Source organism: Sapajus apella, unplaced genomic scaffold, assembly GCF_009761245.1.
Source record: "Sapajus apella isolate SASKATOON/1434 unplaced genomic scaffold, GSC_monkey_1.0 scaffold13, whole genome shotgun sequence".
NCBI classification, from domain to species: domain Eukaryota; kingdom Metazoa; phylum Chordata; class Mammalia; order Primates; family Cebidae; genus Sapajus; species Sapajus apella.
Window position 1 is genome coordinate 19,938,841 of NW_022436953.1, and position 25,132 is coordinate 19,963,972.

Consider the following 25,132-nt stretch of genomic DNA (forward strand, 5'->3'; position numbering starts at 1 on the left):
GGGTTACAGCTGACAGACCCCAGACCCTAGAGTCTGGGTCTAGGATTGTGGAAGGTAGAGGTTTCTGCAGCCAGACAGGCCAGGGAGAATGGCCTTTGAGTGTCCTTCAGAAGAGCACCCATCAGAAATGAGGTCTAAAGGACATTGGGCTAGGTGCTCAGCTCCCCTAGACCATGGAGTGCCTGGTGCCCCTTTCTCATGGTGCCACAGACTGGTCAGGAGAAGTGAGAGAAGGCTCCCTCTCAGCCTTTGGAGAATCCAGACAAATCTAGTTTGAATCTAAATATGGATGGAGGCTAGTGAACCCCCACACTTTTCTCTGTCATCTCCACCTGCCCCATCCACTGAAAAGAAGGCTGCCAAGGAGAGGGCAGGTGAATGGGGCCTGCCTGCCTTGGCAACCTCACCTAATGATAGCTCACACTCATGGATTGCCCACCCTAGGCCTAAACTTTGGATAGTTTTGGGAGAGGTAATTTGCTTAAGGAACCAGAGGCCTTCTGGGAAACGAGTCAAGACCCTAGCTCTTGAAACTCAGGGTGAGCCAGAGGTCAGATGAGCAAGGCCTAAGAGCAGGGTAGAAAGAGCAAGGGTCGCCATCCCTACTGAACACTTCAGCCTTCACCTTTGTTGCTATGGCTGTCTTCTAGCGCTTTTCACTGTGACAACAGAAAACAGGAGGCCTGCAAGTTTTATGCCTGCAAAATGCCATAGCCCTTTGTGTGAGTTATTTCATTAAATCTTCCAAAATGGCCTCATGAGAAAAGTATTGTCATCATTTTATAACTGCGAAAACTGATGCTTGGAGCAGTTAAGTTTCTTGCTCAAGATTACTCAGCAGTTATGAAGCACAGACAGGTATGAGGACCCCCAAAGTCCAGCTCTCAGCATCCTTACCCCAGGACACTGACTCTGGCACGTTTATTATACTTTTGCGTTCCTTGCTTATCCTTTTATCTCTTTCTAAGTTGATTCGATGTTGAAACCGTGAGCCGTTTAATAGCAGTTCATGTTACTGTGACGATGGCCACTGAAGAGATCCACAAGACGTGGCAGCCCAGGCGTGAAGGTTAAGTGTGCAGACCCTGGCTTCAGACTGCCTGAATTAGATTCCTGGGTCTGCCACTTATTGCCTGCATGGCCCTAAGCAAATTGCTTGATCTCTTTGTGCCTCAATATCCCCACCTATAAAATGAAAGTGATTTATCCTGATTCAATAAGCTATTCCAGATAAACAGCTTGAGCAGAAGCGAGCATTCTACTCACTGGTTGCTGCTATTGCTGTTTTCCTTGTACCTAATCACGCCTGTGCTGCTTGCCTCGCAGGATAGAATCCCAGGAAGAAAACTGCAGTGGTGAGGAGGGCACTTCTTTAGGAGCCAGGAGCTCTGGATTCTGAACCCTGTTCTGTCAATAACTCACTATGTGAGTTCAGAGACATCACCCTTAATACCTTAATACCTGCAGCACATGCCAGCTACAGCATGTTTTCCAGGTCCATTTACCCCAGTGGTAAATGTAGTTGGTGTAACAATATTTACTGAACATGTGTGGGCCAGATTGACCCGCCTAATCTCCTCTTACTCTTTATGCCCACACTACTGGGTAGACTTTTTTGTTATCTTCATTTTGCAAACTAGGAATTTGATGCTAAAGAGGTTAAGGAAGTTGTTCAGAGTCACAAAGCCAGGAATAAAAAAAAGCTGAGTTGAGATACGAACTCAGGGAGTCTGACTCTGGTTCACACACTTCACAGCTGTGCTTGAGCAAAGTTGTGTTAAAGCCATGATTAAGGTCCCACTTATAGCCAGCTGGCCACCACTCTGCAGGATGGGGCTGGAGATGGAGAAATGTGGCATCACCTCTCCACATTGGTTGTGAAGAGAACTGTCAATTCTTGCACAGAAAAAGGAAGACGTGACCACAAAGGAGGACTTTATTGCCATGGAGATCAAACTATCCCAACAAAAGGCTCAAGTTGGCCCAAGGAATTTTGTCCTATCAGGTAATGGAAATTGTTTTTAGTGGCAAGAATGAGCTCATTACAGATGCAGCTTGTGCTAATAATGATAATTCCCTGAGCAGTAAAATCACCTCTCTACCTTCCCCGCCAACAGATAACACTCTAGAAATTATAGGCTAGGGAGAAACAGAAGGGATAAAGATTAAGGAAAAGACTTGCAATGCAGAACTGCTTACACAAAGGGAGTTACAGATGTGCACATTGAACTTGGTGATTTGACAATGAAGTTGTAGAAGAACTAGATACTATTAAAGAATTGTTCACATTGCCTTTATTCAATTTGGTTACTTCTATCACTGGGTTGTGGTTTTTCTGGTTTTGTTTCAGATTTACAGCTCAAGTTATCTCTTAAAAGTTGGTGCAAAATGAATTAGTCAGTGACTTAAATATTGATGCACTGTAAGATCCCATGGATGGGAGTGAGATAAGGGCAGTTCCAAGGAGTCATTTCAGTCCTCACACCCCCTTAATTTCATGGGCAAGGACACCCCAGTAACCTTGAGCCCCTGGGAACTATCTGCAAACTGTTTGGGAGAGGAGGCCAGGCAGACATTCATTCCTGTCGCTCATTCCGGAGAGACCAGCAGAGATGCAGCAGGCTAGGCCACCCCGCCCCAGCAGCAGGGAGATTGAGCGCGATGTTTCCATTCCAAGATTGTGAGTTTCAACTCTTCCAGGGTTTTAAAAACACGGGAAAAAATCCCAACAGGTCACTGAGCTTTGCCTCAGCCCTTGGAAGGGAATGCCAGCTATCTTCTATTGAGATGTGGTTTTTTTCTTTAAACATGATTATTATCTTTTTTTTTTTTTTTCCGAGATGGAGTCTCACTCTGTTGCTCAGGCAGGAGTGCAAGGTGTGATCTTGGCTCACTGCAACCTCTGCCTCCCGAGTTCGAGTGATCCTCCCACCTCAGCCTCCTGAGTTGCCGGAACAACAAGTGTGCACCACCATGCCTGGCTAATTTTTGTATGTTTAGTAGAGATGGGGTTCCACCAGGCTAGTCTCAAACTCTTGACTTCAGGTGATCTGCCCGCCTGAGCCTCCCAAAGCTCTGAGATTACAGGTGTGAGTCACCACGACTGGCTCTTCTTTAAACGTGTAGTCTCTAAAATATTAAAACATCTTTTAATCGATTCAAATAGGGATTTTTTAATGACGTTTTTTCTTGATTATAAAAACAATACCTATTGGCTATGGAAAATTGAAAAAAAGCATAAATAAGAAAATTAAAATAACCAATAGGATCATCATCCAAATAACCTATCCTGCTAGCATTACAGGTTAGTGGCCCCTCCACCCTTTTTTAAAAGCAAAAAGCAGGATGATAGTGTGTATGTGTTTGTGTGTATGAGTGATACACACACAGGTCTGCTGCACTTGGACAGTTTTATGACCTGCCTATTTCATGTATGGTATCCTAAGTATTTTATACAACAGTATTCTTTCATCATATCATTTAAAAATAATGAAATGTACTATAAACCTGAACTCTGTGGGAAGGTGTTATCTGGTTTTTTGTGAAAATCTCCCTTTGCATACATTCCTGGTTGTTTTTCTGGACAAATGTTCTTAACCGTTCCTGTGTTGGGGACCCATGGCTGTCTGGTGAAACCTGTGGGACTCTTGTCAGAACAATATTTCCAAATGTTTAAAGCAAAATATATAAGATGACAATGGAAATGATATTGAAATATAATCAAAATGTTAAAAAGAACAAATTTATGAAACAGCCATTTCTTTATTCTTATATTGAATAATAATATGTGAAAGAGTAGATCTACTCCCTGTAAGAACCACCATGATTATAAAGCGATGAGCTTTAACATCATTCAAGCTGCTTGCAGACAGAGTCACATGATAGAAAAAGATCTGTGGTTGCCCTCGGGCTAAGGTGACAGGTCCTGCAATGGTTTGTGGTTTCTGGCTTACATTCATCAAGGAAGGAAATACTAAATTTTGCCTGGAGGTTGGTGAAAACAATGATGTAACTTTTTTCTCATCAGAGTTCTATGACCTCCTGACTTCTACCCATGGAACCATGGGAGCTCAGGATGCCCAGGTGAAAATTCTTGCCTTGGAAAAAAGACTCCCAGGCCCAGCTTGCTGCATTGTGTGGCTCTGCACATTTCTGAGCAGATGACAATGGTCTCATTGTCCCAGGAGCTGTTTTTTTTATTTCTTCTGCAGGCAGATGGTTGCTGAGGGAGGTCAGGGTGCCTGATGGTGGCAGGAGGATGTCATCCAGTGTTATGGCTTCAACTGTGTCCCTCAAAAAAAAAAAAAAAAAAAAACGTGAAAGCCTTAGTCTCCCATACTTTATGTGACTTACTTGGAACTAGAGTCATTGCAGGTGTAATGAGTTACAGTGAGGTCACAGTGGAGTAAGTCATGCTCCTAATCCAGTGTGACTCATGTCCTTGAAATTTATGGACATTTTATTAAGAATATAATAAGAATACATACAATATATAACAATAAAATGTAAGAAGATGGCTGTGTGAAGGCAGAGAGGCACACAGGCGGCCTGGAGTTAGTACCAAGAAATGGCTGCAAAACACCGCAAGCTAAGAATAGGTGAGGAAGGATTTCCCATGGGTTTCAGAGGAAGCAGGACCCTGCTAACACCCCAATTTTGGACTTCCAGGCTCCAGAACTGTGAGACAATAAATGTCTGTTGTCAGAAGCCACTCAGTTTGTGGAATTTGGTTGAGGCAGCCCCATCACACTGATATAGCTGGTATCTGCCAGCTGGACCCCCCTGGGGACTGGGATTTTGGAAAACCAGGGCTGGTGTGGGTGTGGTGTCTGCGCCACTGTCAGGAACATGCCACACCAGGAACCAGGGACTGTTTGGTTAGGGGGTTGGGCTATGTCTTCAGTGAAGATCCTGGCCTGGCTGCACAGTGTTACCTTGGGGGTTAGGAACCCTAGCTCATGGTCAACATAACCTGGAGAAAACCCGCACAAGAACCTTTAGCCTGTGGAGAAGCACCCTCTTTATTCCCACATGTCGATACAAGGTCTTCATCATTAGTGAAATGCAACTGCCAACCACTCAGGATGCAGGTGGCAATTTAAAAATTCTTGTTATTACATTTCTTTATTGCTCATTGGACATGATTCCAACATGAGAATGGCAGGTTTTAGGACCCCCCACTTAAAGTTCACCTCTTCTTGGGAGACTCTACGCTTCTACCATCCTGCATACTTTGCTGAAGACAGTGGCTCTAGATAAATCTTCCCACTGCATGGTACATTTGGTCTCTGAGCATAGCCATATGTCAAGGGAGTTCTGGGGTCCTCTCTGAGGGGCATTCCAAGAGCAGGGCAGCTTTCACCTAGAAGAGAAACCGTTCATGTGAGCTGCAGGAAGCTGGCCCAGCTAAGCAGAAAGGCCACTGCAAACATTTCATCCCTTTCTAAAAAAGTGGTAGGAAGGAAACAGAGAGTCCTCCCTCACCTGGGATAGAAAAATCGGGATATTTTGGCAGCAGCTCTTCATGTTGCAAAACTTTTGGAGAAGGAGCAGAAGGTTTTCTGGTGCTAACTCCATATATTCTAAAACAAAAACAGAAGTCACAAAGTTATGAACCTTTTATTAAGAATATAAGAATAGAATACAAATATATAACTATAAAATATATGAACATGGTATGTTTATTTCCTTATAATTTATTCTAAAGGTAAAGATCACCATCCTCATTTTGCCGAAGAGAAAACTGAGGCCATGAGAAGCCTCCTATGCAGTGCCCTGGGGTCCCCTGCCTTCTCGCTCCCTCAGCACCCTTAGGCTTTAAACCACTGCCAGGATGGTAATCCTGCTGGTTTTTACTCTCAACCCCTCCTTGCCAACCAGCAAAGACCACAGGTAGAGCTTCTGGGGAATGCTGAGCACAGGTCACGAGCAGAGGGCAGCTGCCTACTGAGGAAGCCTTGAAACTACAAATGAGGTACCTTCTCTAAGACAAATCACACACACATAGTCCTAGTGCTGGGATGGGGACATCTAGTAAACCACTGCCCTGGGTTTGCACTTCTCCCTTTGATCTTGTGTCTGGGGTGAGGACCCAAGACAGACTCACTCTTCATATGGTTTCAGATGTGCTTTCTTGGCCCTCTCCATGATGTCCAGAAAGTCCTTGTAGCAGTTTTTGCCCATGACAGCGTATCTCGTTCCACAGCCTAATTCAGTGACCCTGGCTCTCGGCAGGTAGCCTGCCCAGCCAGGGATCGGGGGCTCCTGGAGAGGTTTCTTTACATATTTGCATTCTGTAAAAAGACACCATGTTTCTTGAAGGCTTTGGAAAGCCACACAGTGGACAGTGCTCTTGAGTTAGCTGACACCCCAATAGTTAACCTACAGTGAACCCCTAGGCCTACAGATGCACTGGCTGGTTGATTCTGCGGGCCAGCCACCACTGACTGGTTGACTCTCTGTGCCAGCCACCACTGATTGGTTGATTCTGTGTCATAGCCACCACTGATTGGTTGATTCCACATGCCAGCCACCTTGATAGGGGGTTTCCAAATGGTTTATGATTTAACCATCTCACAAACCCTAAGAGGTTGGTACCATTATTACCTCCACCATCTGTAGGAGGAGACTGGGACCTTAAAGAGGTTGAGAGACTTGGCCAAGGTCACACAGCCGGGAGGTGGTGGAGTTCAGATTCAAACCTGGCTCTGTCTGATTGCCAAGTCCTCACTCAAACAGATCCTGCTTCTCTCTCGGGTTAGGTAGAAACCATCAGACATCCCTCCGTGACAGCTTACATAAGGGAGGGAACCAAGAGAGGCATCCAGATCAGATGTGGCACCAGGAAGTGGCCATCAGGTCATGGCTCTGACTCCGGCTGGCTGGGTGATCTTGAGCAAGATTCTCTGCCACAACTGCCTCCCACTTCTGCAAGAGCCAAATTAAGCCACTGAGTCCCAGAACTTCAGAGCTGGAAGGTACCCTAGAGAACATCTAGTCTGTCCTTCCCTGCTGTGGATAAAGAAATCAAAACCCAGGGAGGGACAGCAAGCTGCCCTAGGTCACACAGCAAGTAGTTGCAGAGCTGGGCTAAATCCCAAACTCTTAGGCAGCTATTCTTCATAATTCTTGGAAAATTTCAAAGCACAGCAAACATGTAAATTATCACATATTCTTGAAAGGTTCCCATATAATTATAGCCATAACAATAAAGGTATCAACCCATTACTTTTCCTATCTGTCTTTAAATCTTTAAAATGATCTGATTGTGACTGTTATCATTATATAATCACGTCATCTGTTGCTGTTGTTTACTATAAAACCCCTTCCCACCCAGCTAGTACTTGGAGGAGTTGGATTCAAATCCAGGTCTGACTTCAAGGTCCATTTGCTGACCCAAGCCAAGTGACATTACAGCTAGTGCTCGACTTACGACCACGGTCGGGACCGCGGACCGGTCGTAACACGATTTGGTCGTAAGTTGAGTAGGCTATATGAACAGTTGAAATGGTGCACGCAGAGATGGTAGTGCTGCCGGAAGCTGGTCCGCACTGTCGTACACCCAGCTGGGCAACGTTTGCGCTGCCAGACGCGGAGCAGTCGTGGCTAGCGATTGTGGTCGTAAAGTCGAATGGTCGTTAAGTTGCATAGGTGGTAAGTCGATCAATACCTGTACCTCTCAAGGCCTTACTTCCCCTATCTCTAAGGTGGGAATGAATCTTGATCTCATGGAGGTGTTAAAGTGGTTAGCAAAATATCAGTGCCTGGCACAGAGAAAGCAACTAAAAAATGTTATCCATTGATCCAGAAGCTGAGACCTGAAAACTCATGACTCGCTTAGGGTTTCTTCGTTCTCAGACAAGCACCTTCCTCCCTAACCAGGGCTGTGCTCTCTCCCCTCGAAATGTATCTTTCTGGTCAACCACAGCAGTGGCTCACGCCTGTAATCCCAGAACTTTGGGAGGCCAAGGCAGGTGGACCACCTGAGGTCAGGAGTTCGAGACCAGCCTGGCCAACATGGTGAAACCCCATCTCTACTAAAAATACAAAAACTAGCCAGGCATGGTGGCACACATCTGTAGTCCCAACTACTTGGGAGGCTGAGGTGGGAGAATTGCTTGAACCCATGCAGCAGAGGTTGTGGTGAGCTGAGATTGTACTACTGCACTCCCACCTGGGTAACAGAGCAAGACTCCTTCAAAAAGAAGTAAGAAAGAAAAGAAGGAAAGAAGGGAGGGAGGGAGAAAGAAGTGTCTTTCCTACTTTATGAAGCCTTTGCATTTGGCACTGGCCCCTAGGAGGCTGAGGTGGGAGAATTGGTTGCAGTGAGCTGAGATCCCACCAGGAGGCAGAGGTTGCAGTGAGCTGAGATCACACCACTGTACTCCAGCCTGGGTGACAGAGCAAGACTTTTTCAAGAAAGAAACAGAGACAGACAGATAGACAGACAGAGACAGAAAGAAATGTATCTCTCCCACTTTAAGAAATGGAGCCTTTGCATCTGGTGCTGACCCCTGGGATTTGGAACTGTGTGGGATTCTGGGCACTCTGGGACAGCTCAGCTGGCCTATGAGAATCTGCACGGGTGACCAGTGGTGAGGGAGATGGTTTCAGGGCACTGCTACCCAGGAGCAGGGGGTGGTACTGCAGATAGTACTGGTGCAGGGCCCGCAGGACAGTCTCCTCGGAGTTGACGGGCTTCAGCTTCGGGGCAGTGGCCACTGCACAGCAGAATTCCCGCAGCTGGTCTTTATAGCTCTGTGTTTTCTCCTGGAAGGTTTTCACACAGTAGTTCATGTCATCCTCCCCGGACGTTCCTTGGCAGCTGAGGAACGGCACGAAGCCTGCAAGAGCCGAATGGAATCACAGCCTTCAGCAAGACTGGCCAGCAAGGAATGCAGAGCCTGCCTCAACTCCCCAGCACTTCGGCCCACCCCTTGGCTTTTCTTCCTCAGCCAACAACACTACGTTTTTCCAAAGGCCATTAATACAAGCAGCGCTGTTGTTTCCACTGGGGCCGGGCCCTCCCAAGGCCGCAAAAAAATGACCTTGGAGCTGGAGAGGGAAGGCCCATTTCAACAAAGGCGATGACAGTAATACTCTTTGATAGCAAAGCCCCTGATGTCAGCCTGATGGAAAGTGGGGAAAGCATTTAATGGGCCCAAATGACAGTCAAAGGAGTAATTGAAATTATTCATCTTTTTAGAGAGAAAGCTTATTTTCCTTGACACTTCCCAAATGCAATTTGGGATCTTTCTTGCCGGACCATCAGGAAATTGCAGGCTTATTAAAAGCAGAGCCCTATTACACAAAAAGGTAAATTCATTATCTGCAGGACCCACCCCTAGAACAATTTTTCACCATTTCCCACCAAGTAACATATAATCATTACAATTAGCATGGGTAAAACACAACTATTTATTTAAACTGGCGGCTGAATCCTAAGTACTATAATATTGTCGCAATAAAACCATTTTTTTTTTGAAGAACAAATGAGGAAAACTGATTAAGAACTTGGTTTTAAACTACAAAATAAATAAATAAATATATCTCCTTATGGAAGCTCAACATTTTTGCCATGGTCCCCAGGAAAACAAAACCTGGCTTCAGAGTTGACAGCAGAAATCCTCACCCCCTGAGCCCTACAATAACCCCTTACAGAAGAATCTAATTACTAAACTAATCTTTACAGGGTTGGAAGTTTTCCATGCACCGCCCAGTCTCCCCAGACCTTGGACAATTAAAATATATCCTAATATTATGAGGGAGACCACAGAACCCTACAGTGGCACTTTGATCTGCTGAGGTTTGATATTAGTACATATATGCACATGCATAAGCTACAGGCTACCTTGATTAAATCTTGCTGAAGACCAAGACATTCAAAATATGTTATGTATGCTGGCTCCTTAAATCCTCACAACAATCTTATGGTATCCCATGTAGTGGGTTGAACTGTATCCTCCAAATAGATATATCCATATTCTAACCCCTGGTACCTGTGAATGTGCTCTTATCTATATATAGGGACTTCTCAGATGTAATTAAGTTAAGGATCTACAAATGAGATCATCCCGGATTTAGGGTGGGTCCTAAATCTAATGACTGATGTCCTTATAGATGAAAGAAGCAGACCTGAGACTCAGAGACAAGGGGGAAGTGCCATGTGAGAATGAAGAGTAACTGGAGAGATGCTGCCACAAGCCAAGAACACCAGGACCACCAGAAGCTGGAAGAGGCAAAGCGGGGGATCCTTCCCTAGCACCTTCAGAAAGAGCATGGCCCTGAGGACTCCTCCATTTCAGACATCTAGCCTCAGAACTGTGAGATAATCCATTTCCATTGCTTTAAACCATGTAGTTTGTGGTCATTTGTGGCAGTGGTCCTAGAAAACTAATACATCAATTTTATGGAATGTTGTACTTACCATAGAAAGGCAAGTTATTTACAGTCTCATTGATAGTAGCCAAACAGAGATTGGGACCTCAGCTTGTCAGAACCCAAAGCCTATTCTCAACCAGCCAGTAGGACCAGGGTGAATCTGGGCAACCTTGGAATATCTCCCAAGCACCACTCCACACTTACCACTACAGCCTGGTATGATTGGCAGATTTCTCATGAAGGTCTTGGAAGGCTCCATGTATGGGAGAGCTGGGGGTCTATGGGGACCACTGGGTTTGTCGCCCACAGGGATGTGACTTAGTAAGTTCTCAGTAGCCCAGAAGCCTGAAGAGGACTAGCTTCTAGGTATGGCAACCAATTTTTCCTGGCTTGCCAAGGATTGAGGAGTTTCTCAGATGCAAGATTTTCAGTGTTAAGGAAAGCCTCAGGCAGTCCCAGAACAAAGACAGTCTCAGACCAGGGCAGTTGGCCAGCCTTCCTTTAGAGGATGCAGAAAGGAATGGGAATACAAGAACAACCTTTGTGGGGGACTTGAGAAAACCAACTTGGGGAGGACAGGGCCTCAACTTATTCGTGTGTCTATCCTCAGCACATTGTGTCTATCCTGGTCCAAATTCATTCAATAGCCATTAAGTGCTTCCTCTGCACATCAGGCCATGTTCTGGGAAATGTGGTCTAAGTTCTGACTCTCAGAGCCCAGCCATCAGCCATCTTCAACAATGGAATGCTCTCAATGCATGTCTCAAAAGCTACAGCGCCTATACTGGTCCAGTTGGCTGCACACGGATAGTGGGTCAAGGCAGGGACAGAGACCAGGAATAGGGTTCCCCTGCCAGGCACAGCTGCAGGGCACATCCACACTTACCGCTATAGCCTGGTATGATTGGCAGGTTTCTCATGAAGGTCTTGGAAGGCTCCATGATTTCTCTCTGTTCATGGAGGAAAGGGGGAATGAAATGGCCTCATCAAAAGTCACTGCCTTAAGGAATTACTGTTGAGTGTGCACAAGCCCTTGGGAGTGGGAGAATGACCTTGCCAGGGGTTGGACCTGAGAGGCAGCCCTACCATCTTACCCAAAGCCAGCAGACATAGCTGACTTCAGTCACAAATCAATGACCTATCACCAAGGGTCCATCACCTTTTATGTTAACTTGGATAACAGTGTACAGATCACACCCACCAGCATCTCCTCTCCCTGGAAGCAGCCTCCCCTCCATCCAACCTCCAGCCATCCAACAATTGTGAACTGTACTCATACTATGGCCCTGTGAGGCTCATGAGCCTCAGTGGAAGAAAGAGATGAGGCCTGCACATCCCCGGACCCCCTTCTTGATGCAAGTGAAATCAGGTTGCAGTGGTGATGTTTTGCCAGCCCCATCACCCCTGGAACATCTGGCAATGTCCAGAGGGATGTTTGGCTGGCAGAAGTGCGGAATGGAAGCTACTGAACATCCTACAATGCACAGGAGCCTCTCCCAACCCCTACCCCCAACCCCACCATCTAATACACATAACAAGGGAGAAGAAGTTCTGGCTTGAAGGGATCAGGAAGTCCCAAAAGGCAGACATGGAGTCCAAGGGAGGTAAGCAGAGGCCACCCTTTACTTCAGGGTGCTCCGCTGAAGCATCACTTTATGTGGATGCTGCTTCTGGAATAAGATAACTTCCCTCTTTGGGCATCACTGGTCATTCCCCCAAGTGGACTGAGGCCTTGCCAAGTCCTGCCCTGCTGATCCAGTTCGTCTCTTTAAAGTAATGCCCTTGAGGCTGGAGGAAGGGGATTCAAGGTGGAGGAGAAAGCCACAGTCATGGCTTAGTCAGCAATGATGGGGATCGCTAAGGCAGTTCAGCCCCCGCCAGGCTGACAGCAGTGAGGACTGTGCCACGTCTAGGCCAGTCTAACCCCTGGCATCACGTTCCTGGCTCCTGGGAGGAAGCACTGGGCCTGGAGTCAGACAGACCTGGCTGTGAGACCATGTCCCACCCATACTGACCACCTGCTTGCTCTTCTGAAAGCTTTACATACCCCATGATATAAATGCTATATTATACCCATTCCCCGATTTAAAAAGGCAACAGACATGGAACCCTGGCGATGCCCATGCTGCTGAAGCAGAACCCCATTCTCCTTTCATCCCCACAGCTTCCCTAAGAATGAGTTCCTACTGGAATTATCATTTTACAAATGAGAAAAATAAGGCACGGAGAGCTTAGATAACTTGTTTCAGGGTTCCAGAGTGAAATGGGGTGTGAGCAGATGACCTCTAAACTCTCAAGGGCAGGATAGTTGCCCAAAAGCATCAGCTGGTATAATCCCACCCTGAGGCCTGCCTGGAGGAGGTGGGCAGGGAGGAGGGTGGGGAGAGAGGTGGAGTCCTGAGACAGGGGGCTAGGAGGGGGTAGAAAGTACCAGCAGGACCCCTCCTAGCCGCCCCTTCCAATCCCAACCCGGGGCTCACCTGGGCAGGCCTGGATCTACCCGGTGCCCACCTGTCCTCTGCCCGGTGTCCCAGGCTCCCTGCCTTCCACCAGGCCTTTGTGCGCTCACGCTGCGGAGCACAGAGGCCCCACTCCCGCCAGCCTGCCCCTCCCCCACTCTTCCGGGACCCCACCTGGAAGGCAGGTGAACTGAGTGAATTTGGGGCGCTTCCCTCAGCGCCCCGCACAGCCCGGGCCTCCTGGTGTGCAGTCGGGCATCTGCGCAGCGAACATCTGGCCTCGGGGCAGTCCTCTGCGCCTTGGCTGCCCCAGCCAGGGCAGGGATCTGCGGAGGGCTCTAGGTCAAAACGGACGTTTTTGCGGGTGTAGACACTGCGGCGTCTGGGCCTGGAGGTCTGGGTGGGGAAACGGTTGTGCGGGAACAGGCGGGAGGGTGCAGTGCTTCGAAGCTGTGATGGGGACCAGCAGCAGCGGGCGGGAGGAGGCGAGGCCTGGGGGCCCTGGCGCCTCCCTCGCGGGAGCTTCCTGGGCCAGGCAGCCCCTCCCTCACGTCCCCTGTTAGGAGAGGCGGATTTGCAGGTGGCCAGGATAGGTGAAGGCAGAGAGGAGAGTCTGTGCACCTGGGGAAGGTGAGTCATCCTTCTTTCTAATCATCCTTAGGGGGCACCCAGCCTTCCTCTCATTGGATTGAAACCCATAAAGATGTCCGCCCTATGAAACAGATTTGGGGGGAACGGGGAGTGGGGTGTCGGCCGCGCGCTGGCTGCTCCGTTTACAGAAAAAGACGCTGAAGCTGCGAATTCCAGCTTGTTTACTGCACCTCCCTGCCTTCCCTACCTCTACTTTTCTGAGAATTGAACTGCAAATGGGGGCTGCTGGAGCCAACCACCATTTATACGTCACTTTTACCCCACATTTAGAACTTACCTCGGGCCATCTGGAAGCTTTCAGAGCCAACTCTGGAGGGTGACCCAGGTGTAGGCTCTGGACACAGCCAGTTTCACGAGACACGAGACGGCTGGGATGCCCAGGGGCAAGAGCCTGGCCAGGCCTTCTGCATGTTTTAATGACTTTCATTTGGAGTGCAGTGGCGTTGGAGGTGGTCACCCTGCTTATCTGCCCTCCCTCTGGCTAGATCACTTTCTTCTAGAGAAAAGCGGCTCTGTGCACACTGATGGGGGCCTTGGTTCCCAGCAAACAAAGGGCCTCCTAGTCTTGTTAGACTCACTTAATAAAACTCACAGCACCTGGAAAAAACTGAAAAGCTCTCTCCACCACCTGAGATGGGTAGAGAGGGAGGTCAGTACTGATGTGTCCATCACGCAGTTTACAAACCCAGAATGGGGGGAAAAATCTGGGCCACATGAGATTCAGAGTTTTGCTTTATTAGACATCTGTGAAGACAAGAGAGTTTGTAGACACAATCCTGTCTGTGGTGAACTGCTGCAAAGTTCTGTGAAGTTTGAATTTATCTTGTAGTGAAAGAGACCTCAATAGCTGATATTTTAGAATACTGGTCCATATTTCAAGCAGATGAGAGGTGTGACATTATGGCCAACAACTTTTATACTAGTCATCCACTTAAGCCGTTTTCCAGCATACATATGCAGCTTAATCACAGATATTACATCTCTACAATGTGAAATTCGATCTTTGACTAATAATGCATTTTGACTCCTGTTTATATTGGTGCATGCGATTCTTTGCCACCCTGGCAATTAACCAGACCTGGACTCTAAAAGCTAAACTTGATCTAAATAACATTCTAAGGGTAAGGCAGCCTCTATAATCTGGACTAAGCCATCATTTTGCAAAAACAGTTGTATGGTTCCTCCTCTCTCCCCTCCTGCCTGTAACTTGTCTGTTATTCAGCATTCATTAATGCTTACTGTGTACAGAAAGGGTGGTTACAAAGGAAAGCCTTGATGATTCTGCTTCCAAGAAATGTGAATATCAGATAATGTGTCTTGGACAATTGAGCAATGGGTCAAGACAACAGGCCTTGTAGATACTTTCTAAGATTTGAAAATGTGTTCAAGTGTACTTATCCAGTGCTCTTATTCTAGAATATTCCAGTGGGGGTAGGGAAGGAGGGATGGATTTGGGGGTTTCGATTAAGGACTCTGACTACTGGGGCTGCAGTCCTGTGGCCAGAAGATAAACTTATCACCCTCTCTATCACCTATCTACCAACACTGCAGATTTCTATCAGCTCATTTAAGAGAAACAGTACACAGGGAGATAGCATTACTGCAAGGCAGGAAAGGCTTTACATTAGCCCAAAAAAGAGGGGTTACACTTAACACTTAACCCAGCAGAAAAGTTGGGCTTATGAACCACTTGATTCCGTTCTTTGACCCTAGCATCCTGAAAACATCACACACAGTGGACCACACTTTGCCCTCGGAGTGACTGCTCTGTCCCAGAAGGAGGGGTCAACGACCCCTCAGGATGCACAGGGTTTTCTTAGGTTGTTCTGCACAGTCACATTGCTTACAGAACCAGAATGTTCAGCTCTCAAAGTCTGCACAGGAGAATGGACAGAATCTGCTCCTTTCAATGGAATCTGTAACTCTTTGGGAAGGGTGTGCATGGAGAAGGGTCTGATGAGGCTCCTGATCCAGGCGGTCCATGTGTGTTCAGTGTATTCTGACCCTAGGCACCTCTGTCTATTGCTCAGTCTTTCGTACAAAGTCCATAGCTTGGCATCTGCACAAACTGATGCTTAGTAAGCACAATTAAGAAATGAAACTGTGGAAAATTAAGGACAGTAACAAAAGTTTCATCAACAAAAATTAAGGAGCATTTTCCTCTTTTTTAACAAGAAAAGCGCATCATAAAAACAAAGATTCTGTACAAGATTCTAATATTATATGTACATAAAATTATATTACTCATAACTACACTGAAAAGTCTTATTTGCAGAATATGGCTGGCAACAAAGAAAGACCCATACCATTTAGCGTTTAAAGCAGGGCAGGTAGCAAGAGAACACTACAAACACACCTGTGTGCCTGGTTACATAATCCTGCTACTAAGTTATGTGAGTAGTGCTCTCTAGTTCTGTGATTTGTTCGTGTTTCACATTCTAGTAGGGAATTCTGCAGCAGGCAATGTGAAAAAGAAGACATGGTCAAATGAAATGTGAAATGCTATTTAAAATCTGCATATTGGCTATGATAATGGGTTTGTGAATCCAAGTTGCATTGGAAGTTCACTCATTCTCCATTCATTATGCATGCCTCCAGTGATTTAATGAATTCCAGCAGGTGGAAAAGACAGCTTTGAACAGATCAGATGGGCTGTGAGTCAGATTCTTAACTCTTTTGCCTCATTTGGCTCCTGAATGTTGCAGAAAACTGGTTTTGTACAGTGGGGAAGGAGAGTGAAAACCCTCCAGTTGGTTCCTCAGTCAGCTCCATTCTTAGTGTCCCTTTCTTGCAATTCTTTCCTCCCCTGGCCTTCCTGTGAGGTTTAAAAGTGCCATCTCCAAGCCAGGCAGAGCCCTAATCCCGTTCACCAAGAAGGCAAGGTATGGGGTCACCTTCACATGCAAGCCCTCTTCCTAAAAGAACCCAACGAAGACAGCTGCACACTATGGGCTATGGTCCGTGTGTGAGCTTCAACAAAATCTCAAGTTAGTATTTCTCAAATTTCAGTTGAATCACAATGCGGTTCATACTACAAATGCAGATTCTGGTGCCCCTCTCCAAGAGTCAGCCTCAGTTAAAAAAGGCTGGGATCCAGGAACCTGTTTTTGAACACGCACCCAGGCAATTCTGATGCAGGCGAGCCACAGACCTGCTGTGAAAAAAACTGACTTAATCTGTCAAGTATAGATCTACAAATTATTTTTAAAGAGACTCAAAAACTGAAGATATTAATGAAACATTGCATAGCACAGATTCTCTTCCCAAATTTCGCCAGTGTATCCCTTTCAAAATGTGGGACTAAATGGCCAAAACTCTTAGGGAGATGAAGGTGAGTGGGAAGGAGGAGGGGGTTAATTTAAAATCTGTCTGCTCTTCAAGGCGAGAAGCTCTTCTGGATTTCTGGGGTTGGTGATCCAAATAAGACCAATGGCAACCTCATTTTCTTACCCAGAATTCCTACTGAGGTTCACTAGAATTATGAACTCAGAAATCAGGTCTTGGCATACTGGGAATTTATATGCCAGAACATAATTTGGGATATGTCAGTAACTCTTTACTATCTATTTCCATCATGGCAAATTTTCACCTGCTAAGAATGTGAGGTATCAGCTCTCCTACTCGCAAAAGCCCTAGTGGATTACTCAAGGCTACGGTTATTCTTCCCTGAGCCTCCTTAAATTATATGAGAACCTAACACAGTGCCCAGTGTAGGCAGCCTTCTACCACCAGCTAAAAACATTCCCAATTTCCACTGACTCACCACTTTTAATCACATGATGATGAAAATAAATTAACTGCAGATAGGTGCCATTTTATACTGACCACCGTCCAAAAAATTTCAAAAGAGAAGACTCAGATGAAATCTCCTGACTCAAAGATCTCATTTTAAATCTAGAAAGACAGCAATAGGGCATGCTAATTCTACTTAACAGAGATCTGTTCAAAGCTGAGCAACCACTGCTGCAGAAATGGACTGATTCCCTTCTCCATGGCTGTTTCACCACTTCTGTACCTATGAAAACTAGCTGCTCTTCCAGGATCCTTTAATTTTCTATGCCTAAATCTTAATCTTAATTTCTGTTTTTCCAATTCCAGTGTGCCCTCAAAACTCACTATTTCTAGCCCTGATTATTCTCATTTTCCCTGCTGAAATTCACATGGGCAATGGTGAGGGTCAAGGTTAGGGAAGAAACAGTCAAGGTTGAGGTCAGCAGATGCAGATAAGTTGAGTCCCGGGGGGCAGGCAGCGGAGTGGGAGAGTTAGTAATTTAAGAAGTCGATCCCAACTTTGACACTCTTCGAAGTGGCTATATCAATGGCTGTGGCTTTGATCTCGGTGTCCCCGAACTGCATGAGGGTCTGGATCTCCCTCCGGGCAGGCACCGCAGTGCCACTGGTCCCCGTAAGATCCAGGCGGAGCGTGCCGCACTTCTTCACCCCAGGATCAGTGATGAAGCTGACGTCATCATGCTCAGAGCTGTAGATGTTGATGACAATGACCAGCTGGGAGGGCTTGGCCGGGGTGTAGCTACGCTTGACCAGCTCACCAAGAGCCACAGACTGGTCAGCAGAGATGAACTTGTCGAAGACATCGGTACACCACCGAGTGCCATCCTTCACCAGCAGCTTCTCGGGTGGGTGCTTGCCCTCCACGTAGCGGTTCAGCACACCCACCCCGTAGGTGAGTGGCGACCTGCGCACCTTGATGACCGCAGGGTCCAGGCCAAAGAGGACGGCGCCCTTGAGGATGGTGAGGCCCACGTCCTGGGGGATGATGATTCGGCACTTGTCCCCGAAGGCAGCCTGCACCGCCTGCTGCAGGAGGGGCGCCTCGGCAAAGCCGCCCACCAGAAAGAGGAACTTGACGGTGGACACCTCGGGCTTCTGAAACAGGTCCCCTGGAAGAGAGGAGGCAGGGAGAGAATGTCCTGTCACCAGAAGCCAGAGCGGAAGGGGGAACTGGGCTGCCTGCATCTGTGGGAAACAGACAAAGCCACTTGGGCCAATGGGAGGGTTCGTCTGAGTTCCTTTGAACAGAATCTTTGCAGAAAAGTCTTTTAAAGAGAGGGAGTTTGCACACCAATATGTTCAGGGATAAAAGCCAGAGCTGCCGCTAAGTAGAACGCATTTTAACAGATACATGGTGATAATTTTAAATAGAATTTGGTTTGCATAAATGAATACTCCTAAAGCTTTCCAAACCTGTGGTTCTGTTGGGTAAGTCAAGGCAGGCTGTTAAAAATAGAATTCTCTGCTTTTCATAAAAATCCCATCCCACTCCTAGGGAGTCTGATTTGGTAGGTGAGGGATGGGATACTGAAAGAGGTCCCGGGTGAGTCTGCTATGTGTCCCTAGGCACTGCCACCAACGTAGCAGGATAACAATATGGCCAGATTCCATTTGCCATCGTGCAGCAGAACTTCCTTTCGTTCACACGACAGTTCCTTCTCCCCTAGCGGGGTAAGGATGTCTAATATGTCCCAGTAAAGCAAAGAATATGCATTTCCTAGAGCCCATCACTCTCAGGTAACATTGCCTCAGAGCTTCCAGCTCTCTAATCTTTTTTGTGGTTTTAAAGTTTTGTTTGCTTTTTTAATTCTTCCTCTTTGTTATTACCAGCTCTCTGACTTTTGAGGCTAAATGGAAAGACTGGGTGAGACAAGCTCTCAGCAGCTTTGCAGTATGAGGTAGGGATCCAGAGCTTGTGCCCAGCAACCTTTCCCATACATGCCCAAGCCCGGCCCAGCCCTGCGGGGCCCTTGCCTGTGGCTCCTGGATCCAGGCCAACCTGACTCCCATATACACTAGCTGGTGATGCTGGAAAAGCCCATCCCCTTTCTCAGCTGTGCCTTGCCAAGTGGCTGAGCCCTGGCTGATACTTACGGAGATGCTCAATGATGCTGTCAATGGTCGGCTTAAAAAGGGCATTCATGGCATCCGGACTCATCCTCAGCATCCCCTGCGAAGACCACTTCACAAAATCCACACTGCAGGAGCATAGCATGGAGAAGAGCAGGCAGTGAGGGTCTACACGATACCCAGGCTTATCTGCATAAACACGTGCCCTGGCAGAACATCTGTCACATCTCAGTGGGCAGAAAGGGAGTTGAAAGTCAAAAGCACCTTTGGAAACCCCTAAACTGCCAGGACCTGGACCCTTAGAATCTCAAAAGCTAAGACGTAATCTCTTCTGTGTATCTTAAGTTTGGCTGTGACTGACCCTCCCCTGGGATAGTGGAGGCCAAAGTCTAGTGCAAAAGACAAGGAGCTAAAGGGCTCACTGTGGTCCTTTTACAGGATCACAATTTCAACCCAACAATATTTGGATTCAAGTGTGTTAAAAGCTTCCTGGTGAGTTTATTGTATTGCTACTTATGGCTACAAATGTGTGTGCTCAGGTGCAGGTCCTCAGCCCTCCAGGCACATGTCAGGTGACAGAGTAAGCCCCCTCACGGTCTCTGTCCAGAAACAACAGTGTGGAACAGAGAAAGCCCTGGCCAGGAACCTGGGACTGTGGGGCTCTGGCCTGGCCATCACCACTGTGGAGCTCTGAGACTTTGGGCACATTGGATTCCATTTTCTCCAAAGCTGGTCTCCACGTCTGGAAGTCAAGGATAACTGCATTTGCCCTACCTCCTTCACAGGGGTTGTTGTAAAGATGAAGTTAAATACCATGTCTGTGAAAACACTCTGGAAACTTTCTGGCACTAAGCAAACGCTAGGGACTGTGTATTCCCCAAACCTATAAGGTGTGCCCTGCCTGCTCTAAGAGGCCAGGCAAATGGCGCCTCTGTCCCCGATGCAAAAGCATACACCTGCAGCTTCCCAGCAACATGTTCTAGATGCTGGAAAGGAAATCCTTTCCATGGCATAGCCCAAAGGACAATGCAGTGTGGTATGGAATGACCCCATGGCTAGCCACAGCCCGTTTGCTTAGTGGAAGGGTTGACAGATCCCAGAACGGTGCAGGTAGGTCTTGGGATTCCACACAGAGGACAGATGCCCTCTGTGCGTGGCCAATAGGGCAGAGAACATCAGCCCAGTAAAAGGAGTCCAGACTGGCCATGCTCCAAGAGCAAGGAGACCTGGCATGAAATCTGCTTTGATTTCCACTAAAAGGAACCAGGGCTTCTTGGGGAAATAGCTGATTCCAGGCCTGGAGTAGGGAATATACAAGATGAGCCAAGGATGTCTTGATGTGCAGGAAGGCAAAGACACTGTCACTACCACAAATGTCATGGCAAAGGGACTCCGAGCCAACATAAGGAGGCTCCTACTGGCAGAGATGGGACATTTTGGGTATCAATAAGGATGGAACTGCCATGGTTTAAAATACATCAAATATGCTTAAATCCTTAAAGTCATAATGATACTCCCCTTCATGTCCTCACAAAAGGAAAAACTCATTAGTTACTTCGGCAGATGCTAGGAAATTGATTTTTTTTTTTTAACTCGTAAATGGGGGCTGAAAACCAACCCATTTATCCTGTCTTTCTTAAGTGAGCTGTACTTCAGGGCACCCAAACCACTGAGGGGCCAAGTTTCTCTCTCTGGGACTATTCTAGCTAAATAAATGAGGAAGGACCGATGGACCAAGATGGTGGCCACGTGGCCACCCCTAGTGCATTAGCGGACCAGGCCATAATCATCAACGGCTGCTAACATCACAAAAGGAGAGATGGACAGACATTTTGTGGGATACGATAGGAAGGACCACCACCCATAAGGCTGATGTGCCAAAGATTCAAACCTCTAAGTCAACCTGTCAACTTGCAAAAAAAAAAAAAAGAAAGAAAGAAAAAAAGCCAGGGATAGAACATGCTGAACATGCTGTGTAACATGGTGGACATGAGATAAGCAAAGCCCAGATGATAGGAAACTCCAATCTAAGGACAAACTACTAGTTTTGCCATCTAATAAATTGTGAAGGAAAAAAAACAGGAGGGGAAACTGTACGTTAGTGGGACTGGAGAGGCACATCAAACAGCTGCTCTGTAGTGATTGGATGTTGATACAAAGTGAAAAAAATTGGACAAATGGGAAAATGTTAATGAGACATTTGATGATATTGAGGAATTATTACTTTTTAAGGGTTACCGTGGTATTGTGGTTGTGATTTAAAACTTGTCTCCTTTAGAGGTACATACTGACATAGATGAGATGATAATCACTCTAAGATTTGCTTTATAACAATTGGATTTTGCCTAGCCAGGAACTGACAGTTGTTGAAGCTGGACAATGGGGTATTTTACCGGGTAAATGTTCCCTTACAAAAGGGTTATTAAAAAAAAGGTAATATGAAATGTGATAGGAAATCTATCTGTAGTCATCGTTTCACTATGGATACTATATGTGTGTGTGTGTGTGTGTGTGTGTGTGTGTGTGTGTGTATTAAATGTTTAAGATTATTAGAAATCTATTATTTTTATCTATTTTTTAAATTCAGTTTTAAACCATCTTCTAAATATATTCATTTTGCAACAAGCTGAGACACAAAATCAGTCAAGGGACTCAGAGTAGCAAGACACCTACACTCCCATTGGGTTAATTCCACAAGTATTTATTGAGCACCTACTGCATAACAGGTTCTCTTCAAGACACTGGGGAAACAGCAGGGGCCAAAACTAAACTTCAACTGCTTTCATAGTTTCTCTGTTTTTAGCAAACACATAGATAATACTTTCCAGGTCCCAGGCATTGTTCTAAGCACCTAACATATATGACTTCATTGCATTCTCACAACGACCCTTGGAATTAGGTGGAATTATTTTCCCCATTTGCCACATGGAAAAAACTGAGGGAAGAGAAGCAGAGTCCCTTGCCCAAGGTCATACAGCCAGTGTGTAGGACTGGAATCCCAAGTCCACACTTCCTTCCTGTCTCCCATCAGCCCGTTCCACCCCCTAGAACGTCCAGAGCCCGAGGTAATGAGCCCAACTCACTTGCTTTTCCGCAGGGCGTGCTCCACACTGTGCCCTCGGAACTTCTTGTAGTAGTCAATGAAGGAGAAGGGCAGCGTGATGTTCAGCGGGTTAGTTCGGTCTGGGGCAGCTGCCCTTTTGCGAGACTCGAACGCGATCATTAAGTCAACCCAGGCTGCAGGGCGTTTGATTTTGAATTGTTCAATGAAATCCTCTCCAAATATTTTACACAGAAGTTTTTCAAACTCATAATCTACTCCTAAGGATCCATAGGGTCCGCCTGAGTAGAGAACAAGAAGGGAGGCCATGGTGTTAAAAACCATTAGAAACCCAGTCCAGACTCTGAGAAACAGGCCTACCTGTTCATCTCTGACCCACTCAGCAATAGGACTGCAGCTCTAAGTGTTTACTTACACTTCAGAACCCTGTGCTGCTTCTCATTCCATGTGGAGAAGCTTTTCCCTACAGAAATCTCGTCAACAATCTTTTATTTTTTGTTTTTTTTCTTTCTTTTTTTTTTTTTGAAATGGAGTTTTTGCTCTTGTTGCCCAGGCTAGGGTGCAGTGGCACAATCTCAGCTAACTGCAACCTCCACCTCCTGGGTTGAAGCAGTTCTCCTGCTTCGGCCTCCCAACAAGCTGGGATTACAGGCACATACCACCACTGGCTAAGTTTTGTATTTTTAGTAGAGATGGGGTTTTGCCATAGTGGCCAGGCTGGTCTCAAACTCTTGACCTCAGGTGATCCACCTGCCTCCACCTCCCAAAGTGCTGGGATTACAGGCATGAGCATGGGCTCAGCCAACAATCTATTTGAAATCAATTACATTTTAATAAAATCAATACTTTTATCTAACTAGGTCCATCAAGGTATTCCAACACAAGACATCCAAGGGCGGGGACTGGAAAATCAGCAGGCCTGGTCTAGACCCTGTGTGATCTTCTAATAACCCATTATCCTCTCCACTCCGACCTCCCAAAAGAAAAACAGCATGTTCTTTGGTTTGGCAATCTTCTTTTGAGAGTCTCACTCTGTCACTCAAGCTGGAGTGCAGTGGTATGATCCCTGCTCACTGAAACCTCTGCCTCCTGGGTTCAAGCAATTCTTTTGCCTCAGCCACCAGAGTAGCTGGGGTTTCAGGTGTGCACCACCACGCCCAGCTAATTTTTGTATTTTTTAATAGAGATGGGGTTTCATCATGTTGGCCATGCTGGTCTCCAACTCCTGACCCCAAGTGATCTACCCGCTTGGCCTCCCAAAGTGCTGAGATTATAGGCATGAGCCACCGCACCTGGCCTATGGTTTCGCAATCTTGATCCGAGACAAGGTGAGGCCTCTCTAGAAAGTTCACCTTAGCACTGTCATGGGCAACATCAAGTTACAATCTCATCCTTTCAGAATTTTCAGAAACCAACTCCCTTGGCCAGATCTGAAACAGGCTCACTTTAGGCCAAAACCCAAGTTGTGATGGTTTGTGTTTTAAAGAACGTTTAATTGCATTTTGCTTTCCAATTTCAAGCAGACATTAGTATCCTCCACCGCCTACGATCCCACATGTTAGTGGCATTTAAGAGAATAAAAGAGAGAGAGATCCGAAACAAGTGAAAACAGAACTGCCTGGAAACTGCTCAGGTATGAGAAAATTCACCCTGCAGGGGCTCACCTGTGGCTTTATACAGTTCCTTAAGGTGTCCCTCCGGTAACCGGATCTGATGGACTGTCAGGTCTACGGTGCCACCGCCACTGTCCACAACCAAATACTTGTCACCTGGCACAAAAACAGCCATCTTTTACACAGACTGTTCGCCAACCCCATTTGAAGCAAGCTAGCGGGTGGAAACTAGGCAGACCCAGCTAAGTGCCCTCAGGGCTTCTCATTAGCACAATGATTTTGCTAATTAGCAGCTCCAGGAATTAACCATGGCCAAAGGGAATGCAATTGGCCTGCGGGGGGTGGGGGGAGGGACGGTTAGGGATGGATGATAGAGAACCCAGGTGAGTGAATTTTTTTTTCAATTTTTATTTTTGAGACAGAGTTTCACTCTTATTACCCACACTGGAGTGCAATGGCACAATCTTGGCTCACCGCAACCTCCGCCTCCCAGGTTCAAGCGATTCTCCCACTTCAGCCTCCCGAGTAGCTGGGATTACAGGTATGCGCCACCATGCCCAGCTAATTTTGTATTTTTAATAGAGACGGGGTTTCTCCATGTTGATCAGGCTGTTCTTGAACTCCTGACCTCAGGTGATCCACCTGCCTCGGCCTCCCAAAGTGCTGGGATTACAGGCACGGACTTAGTGGGCAGCTTCCTGCCACATGAATAGTGCCTAAAATCATCTGCGTTTCACGTTAGACTTACTCTGGAACTGATCAGTTCCAGTCTCTACTTGGTTTTACAACATGCAAAATTACAGCTCCCAAAAGAGCTCTACCTGCGTGAGGGGTCTTTAAAACCCACTGAGTTTGAACATGTTCCAAAAGGGCAAAAGGGACAAATGGGAATGCCTTTTTGCGAGCAGCACAGGAAAATCCAGCAAGAGCAAAGGACATTGAAGGACGCTACCTTCCTCCAGCTCGGACCAGATTTCTCCTATGACATTCTCCACCAAAAAGGTCCGACTCTGCCGATTACGCCGTATGTGCTCCTTAGCTAGTGGCCGACAGAAAGAACATGAAGGGTTAAGAAAGCATGAAGAAGCAGAGAGTCAATAGCATAA

At 46.6% G+C, this 25,132-nt stretch overlaps 2 protein-coding genes across 5 annotated transcripts in view; both read right to left on the reverse strand.

Moving 5' to 3' along the window:
- Window positions 1-3,742: 3,742 nt before the first annotated feature.
- CUNH10orf82 (chromosome unknown C10orf82 homolog) lies at window positions 3,743-14,114 on the reverse strand. The gene is made up of 5 exons (XM_032281773.1): window positions 11,267-14,114; window positions 8,625-8,843; window positions 6,107-6,293; window positions 5,485-5,582; window positions 3,743-5,362 (listed from the first exon to the last, which is right to left on the reverse strand). Exons 1-5 carry the CDS (start codon window positions 11,319-11,321, stop codon window positions 5,217-5,219), a joined length of 705 nt encoding a protein of 234 aa, XP_032137664.1. The 5' UTR covers window positions 11,322-14,114; the 3' UTR covers window positions 3,743-5,216.
- A 92-nt stretch (window positions 14,115-14,206) lies between these two features.
- Window positions 14,207-25,132, reverse strand: part of HSPA12A (heat shock protein family A (Hsp70) member 12A) — a 183,996-nt gene continuing 173,070 nt past the window's right edge. For all 4 annotated transcript variants that reach the window (XM_032281762.1, XM_032281761.1, XM_032281763.1 and 1 more), the window contains 5 exons: window positions 24,979-25,065; window positions 24,078-24,182; window positions 22,436-22,694; window positions 19,377-19,480; window positions 14,207-18,391 (listed from right to left, as the gene is read on the reverse strand). In XM_032281762.1, coding sequence (XP_032137653.1) covers window positions 17,754-18,391; window positions 19,377-19,480; window positions 22,436-22,694; window positions 24,078-24,182; window positions 24,979-25,065 — 1,193 coding nt within the window. In that variant the 3' untranslated portion in view covers window positions 14,207-17,753. The remainder of the gene's footprint in view (window positions 18,392-19,376; window positions 19,481-22,435; window positions 22,695-24,077; window positions 24,183-24,978; window positions 25,066-25,132) is intronic.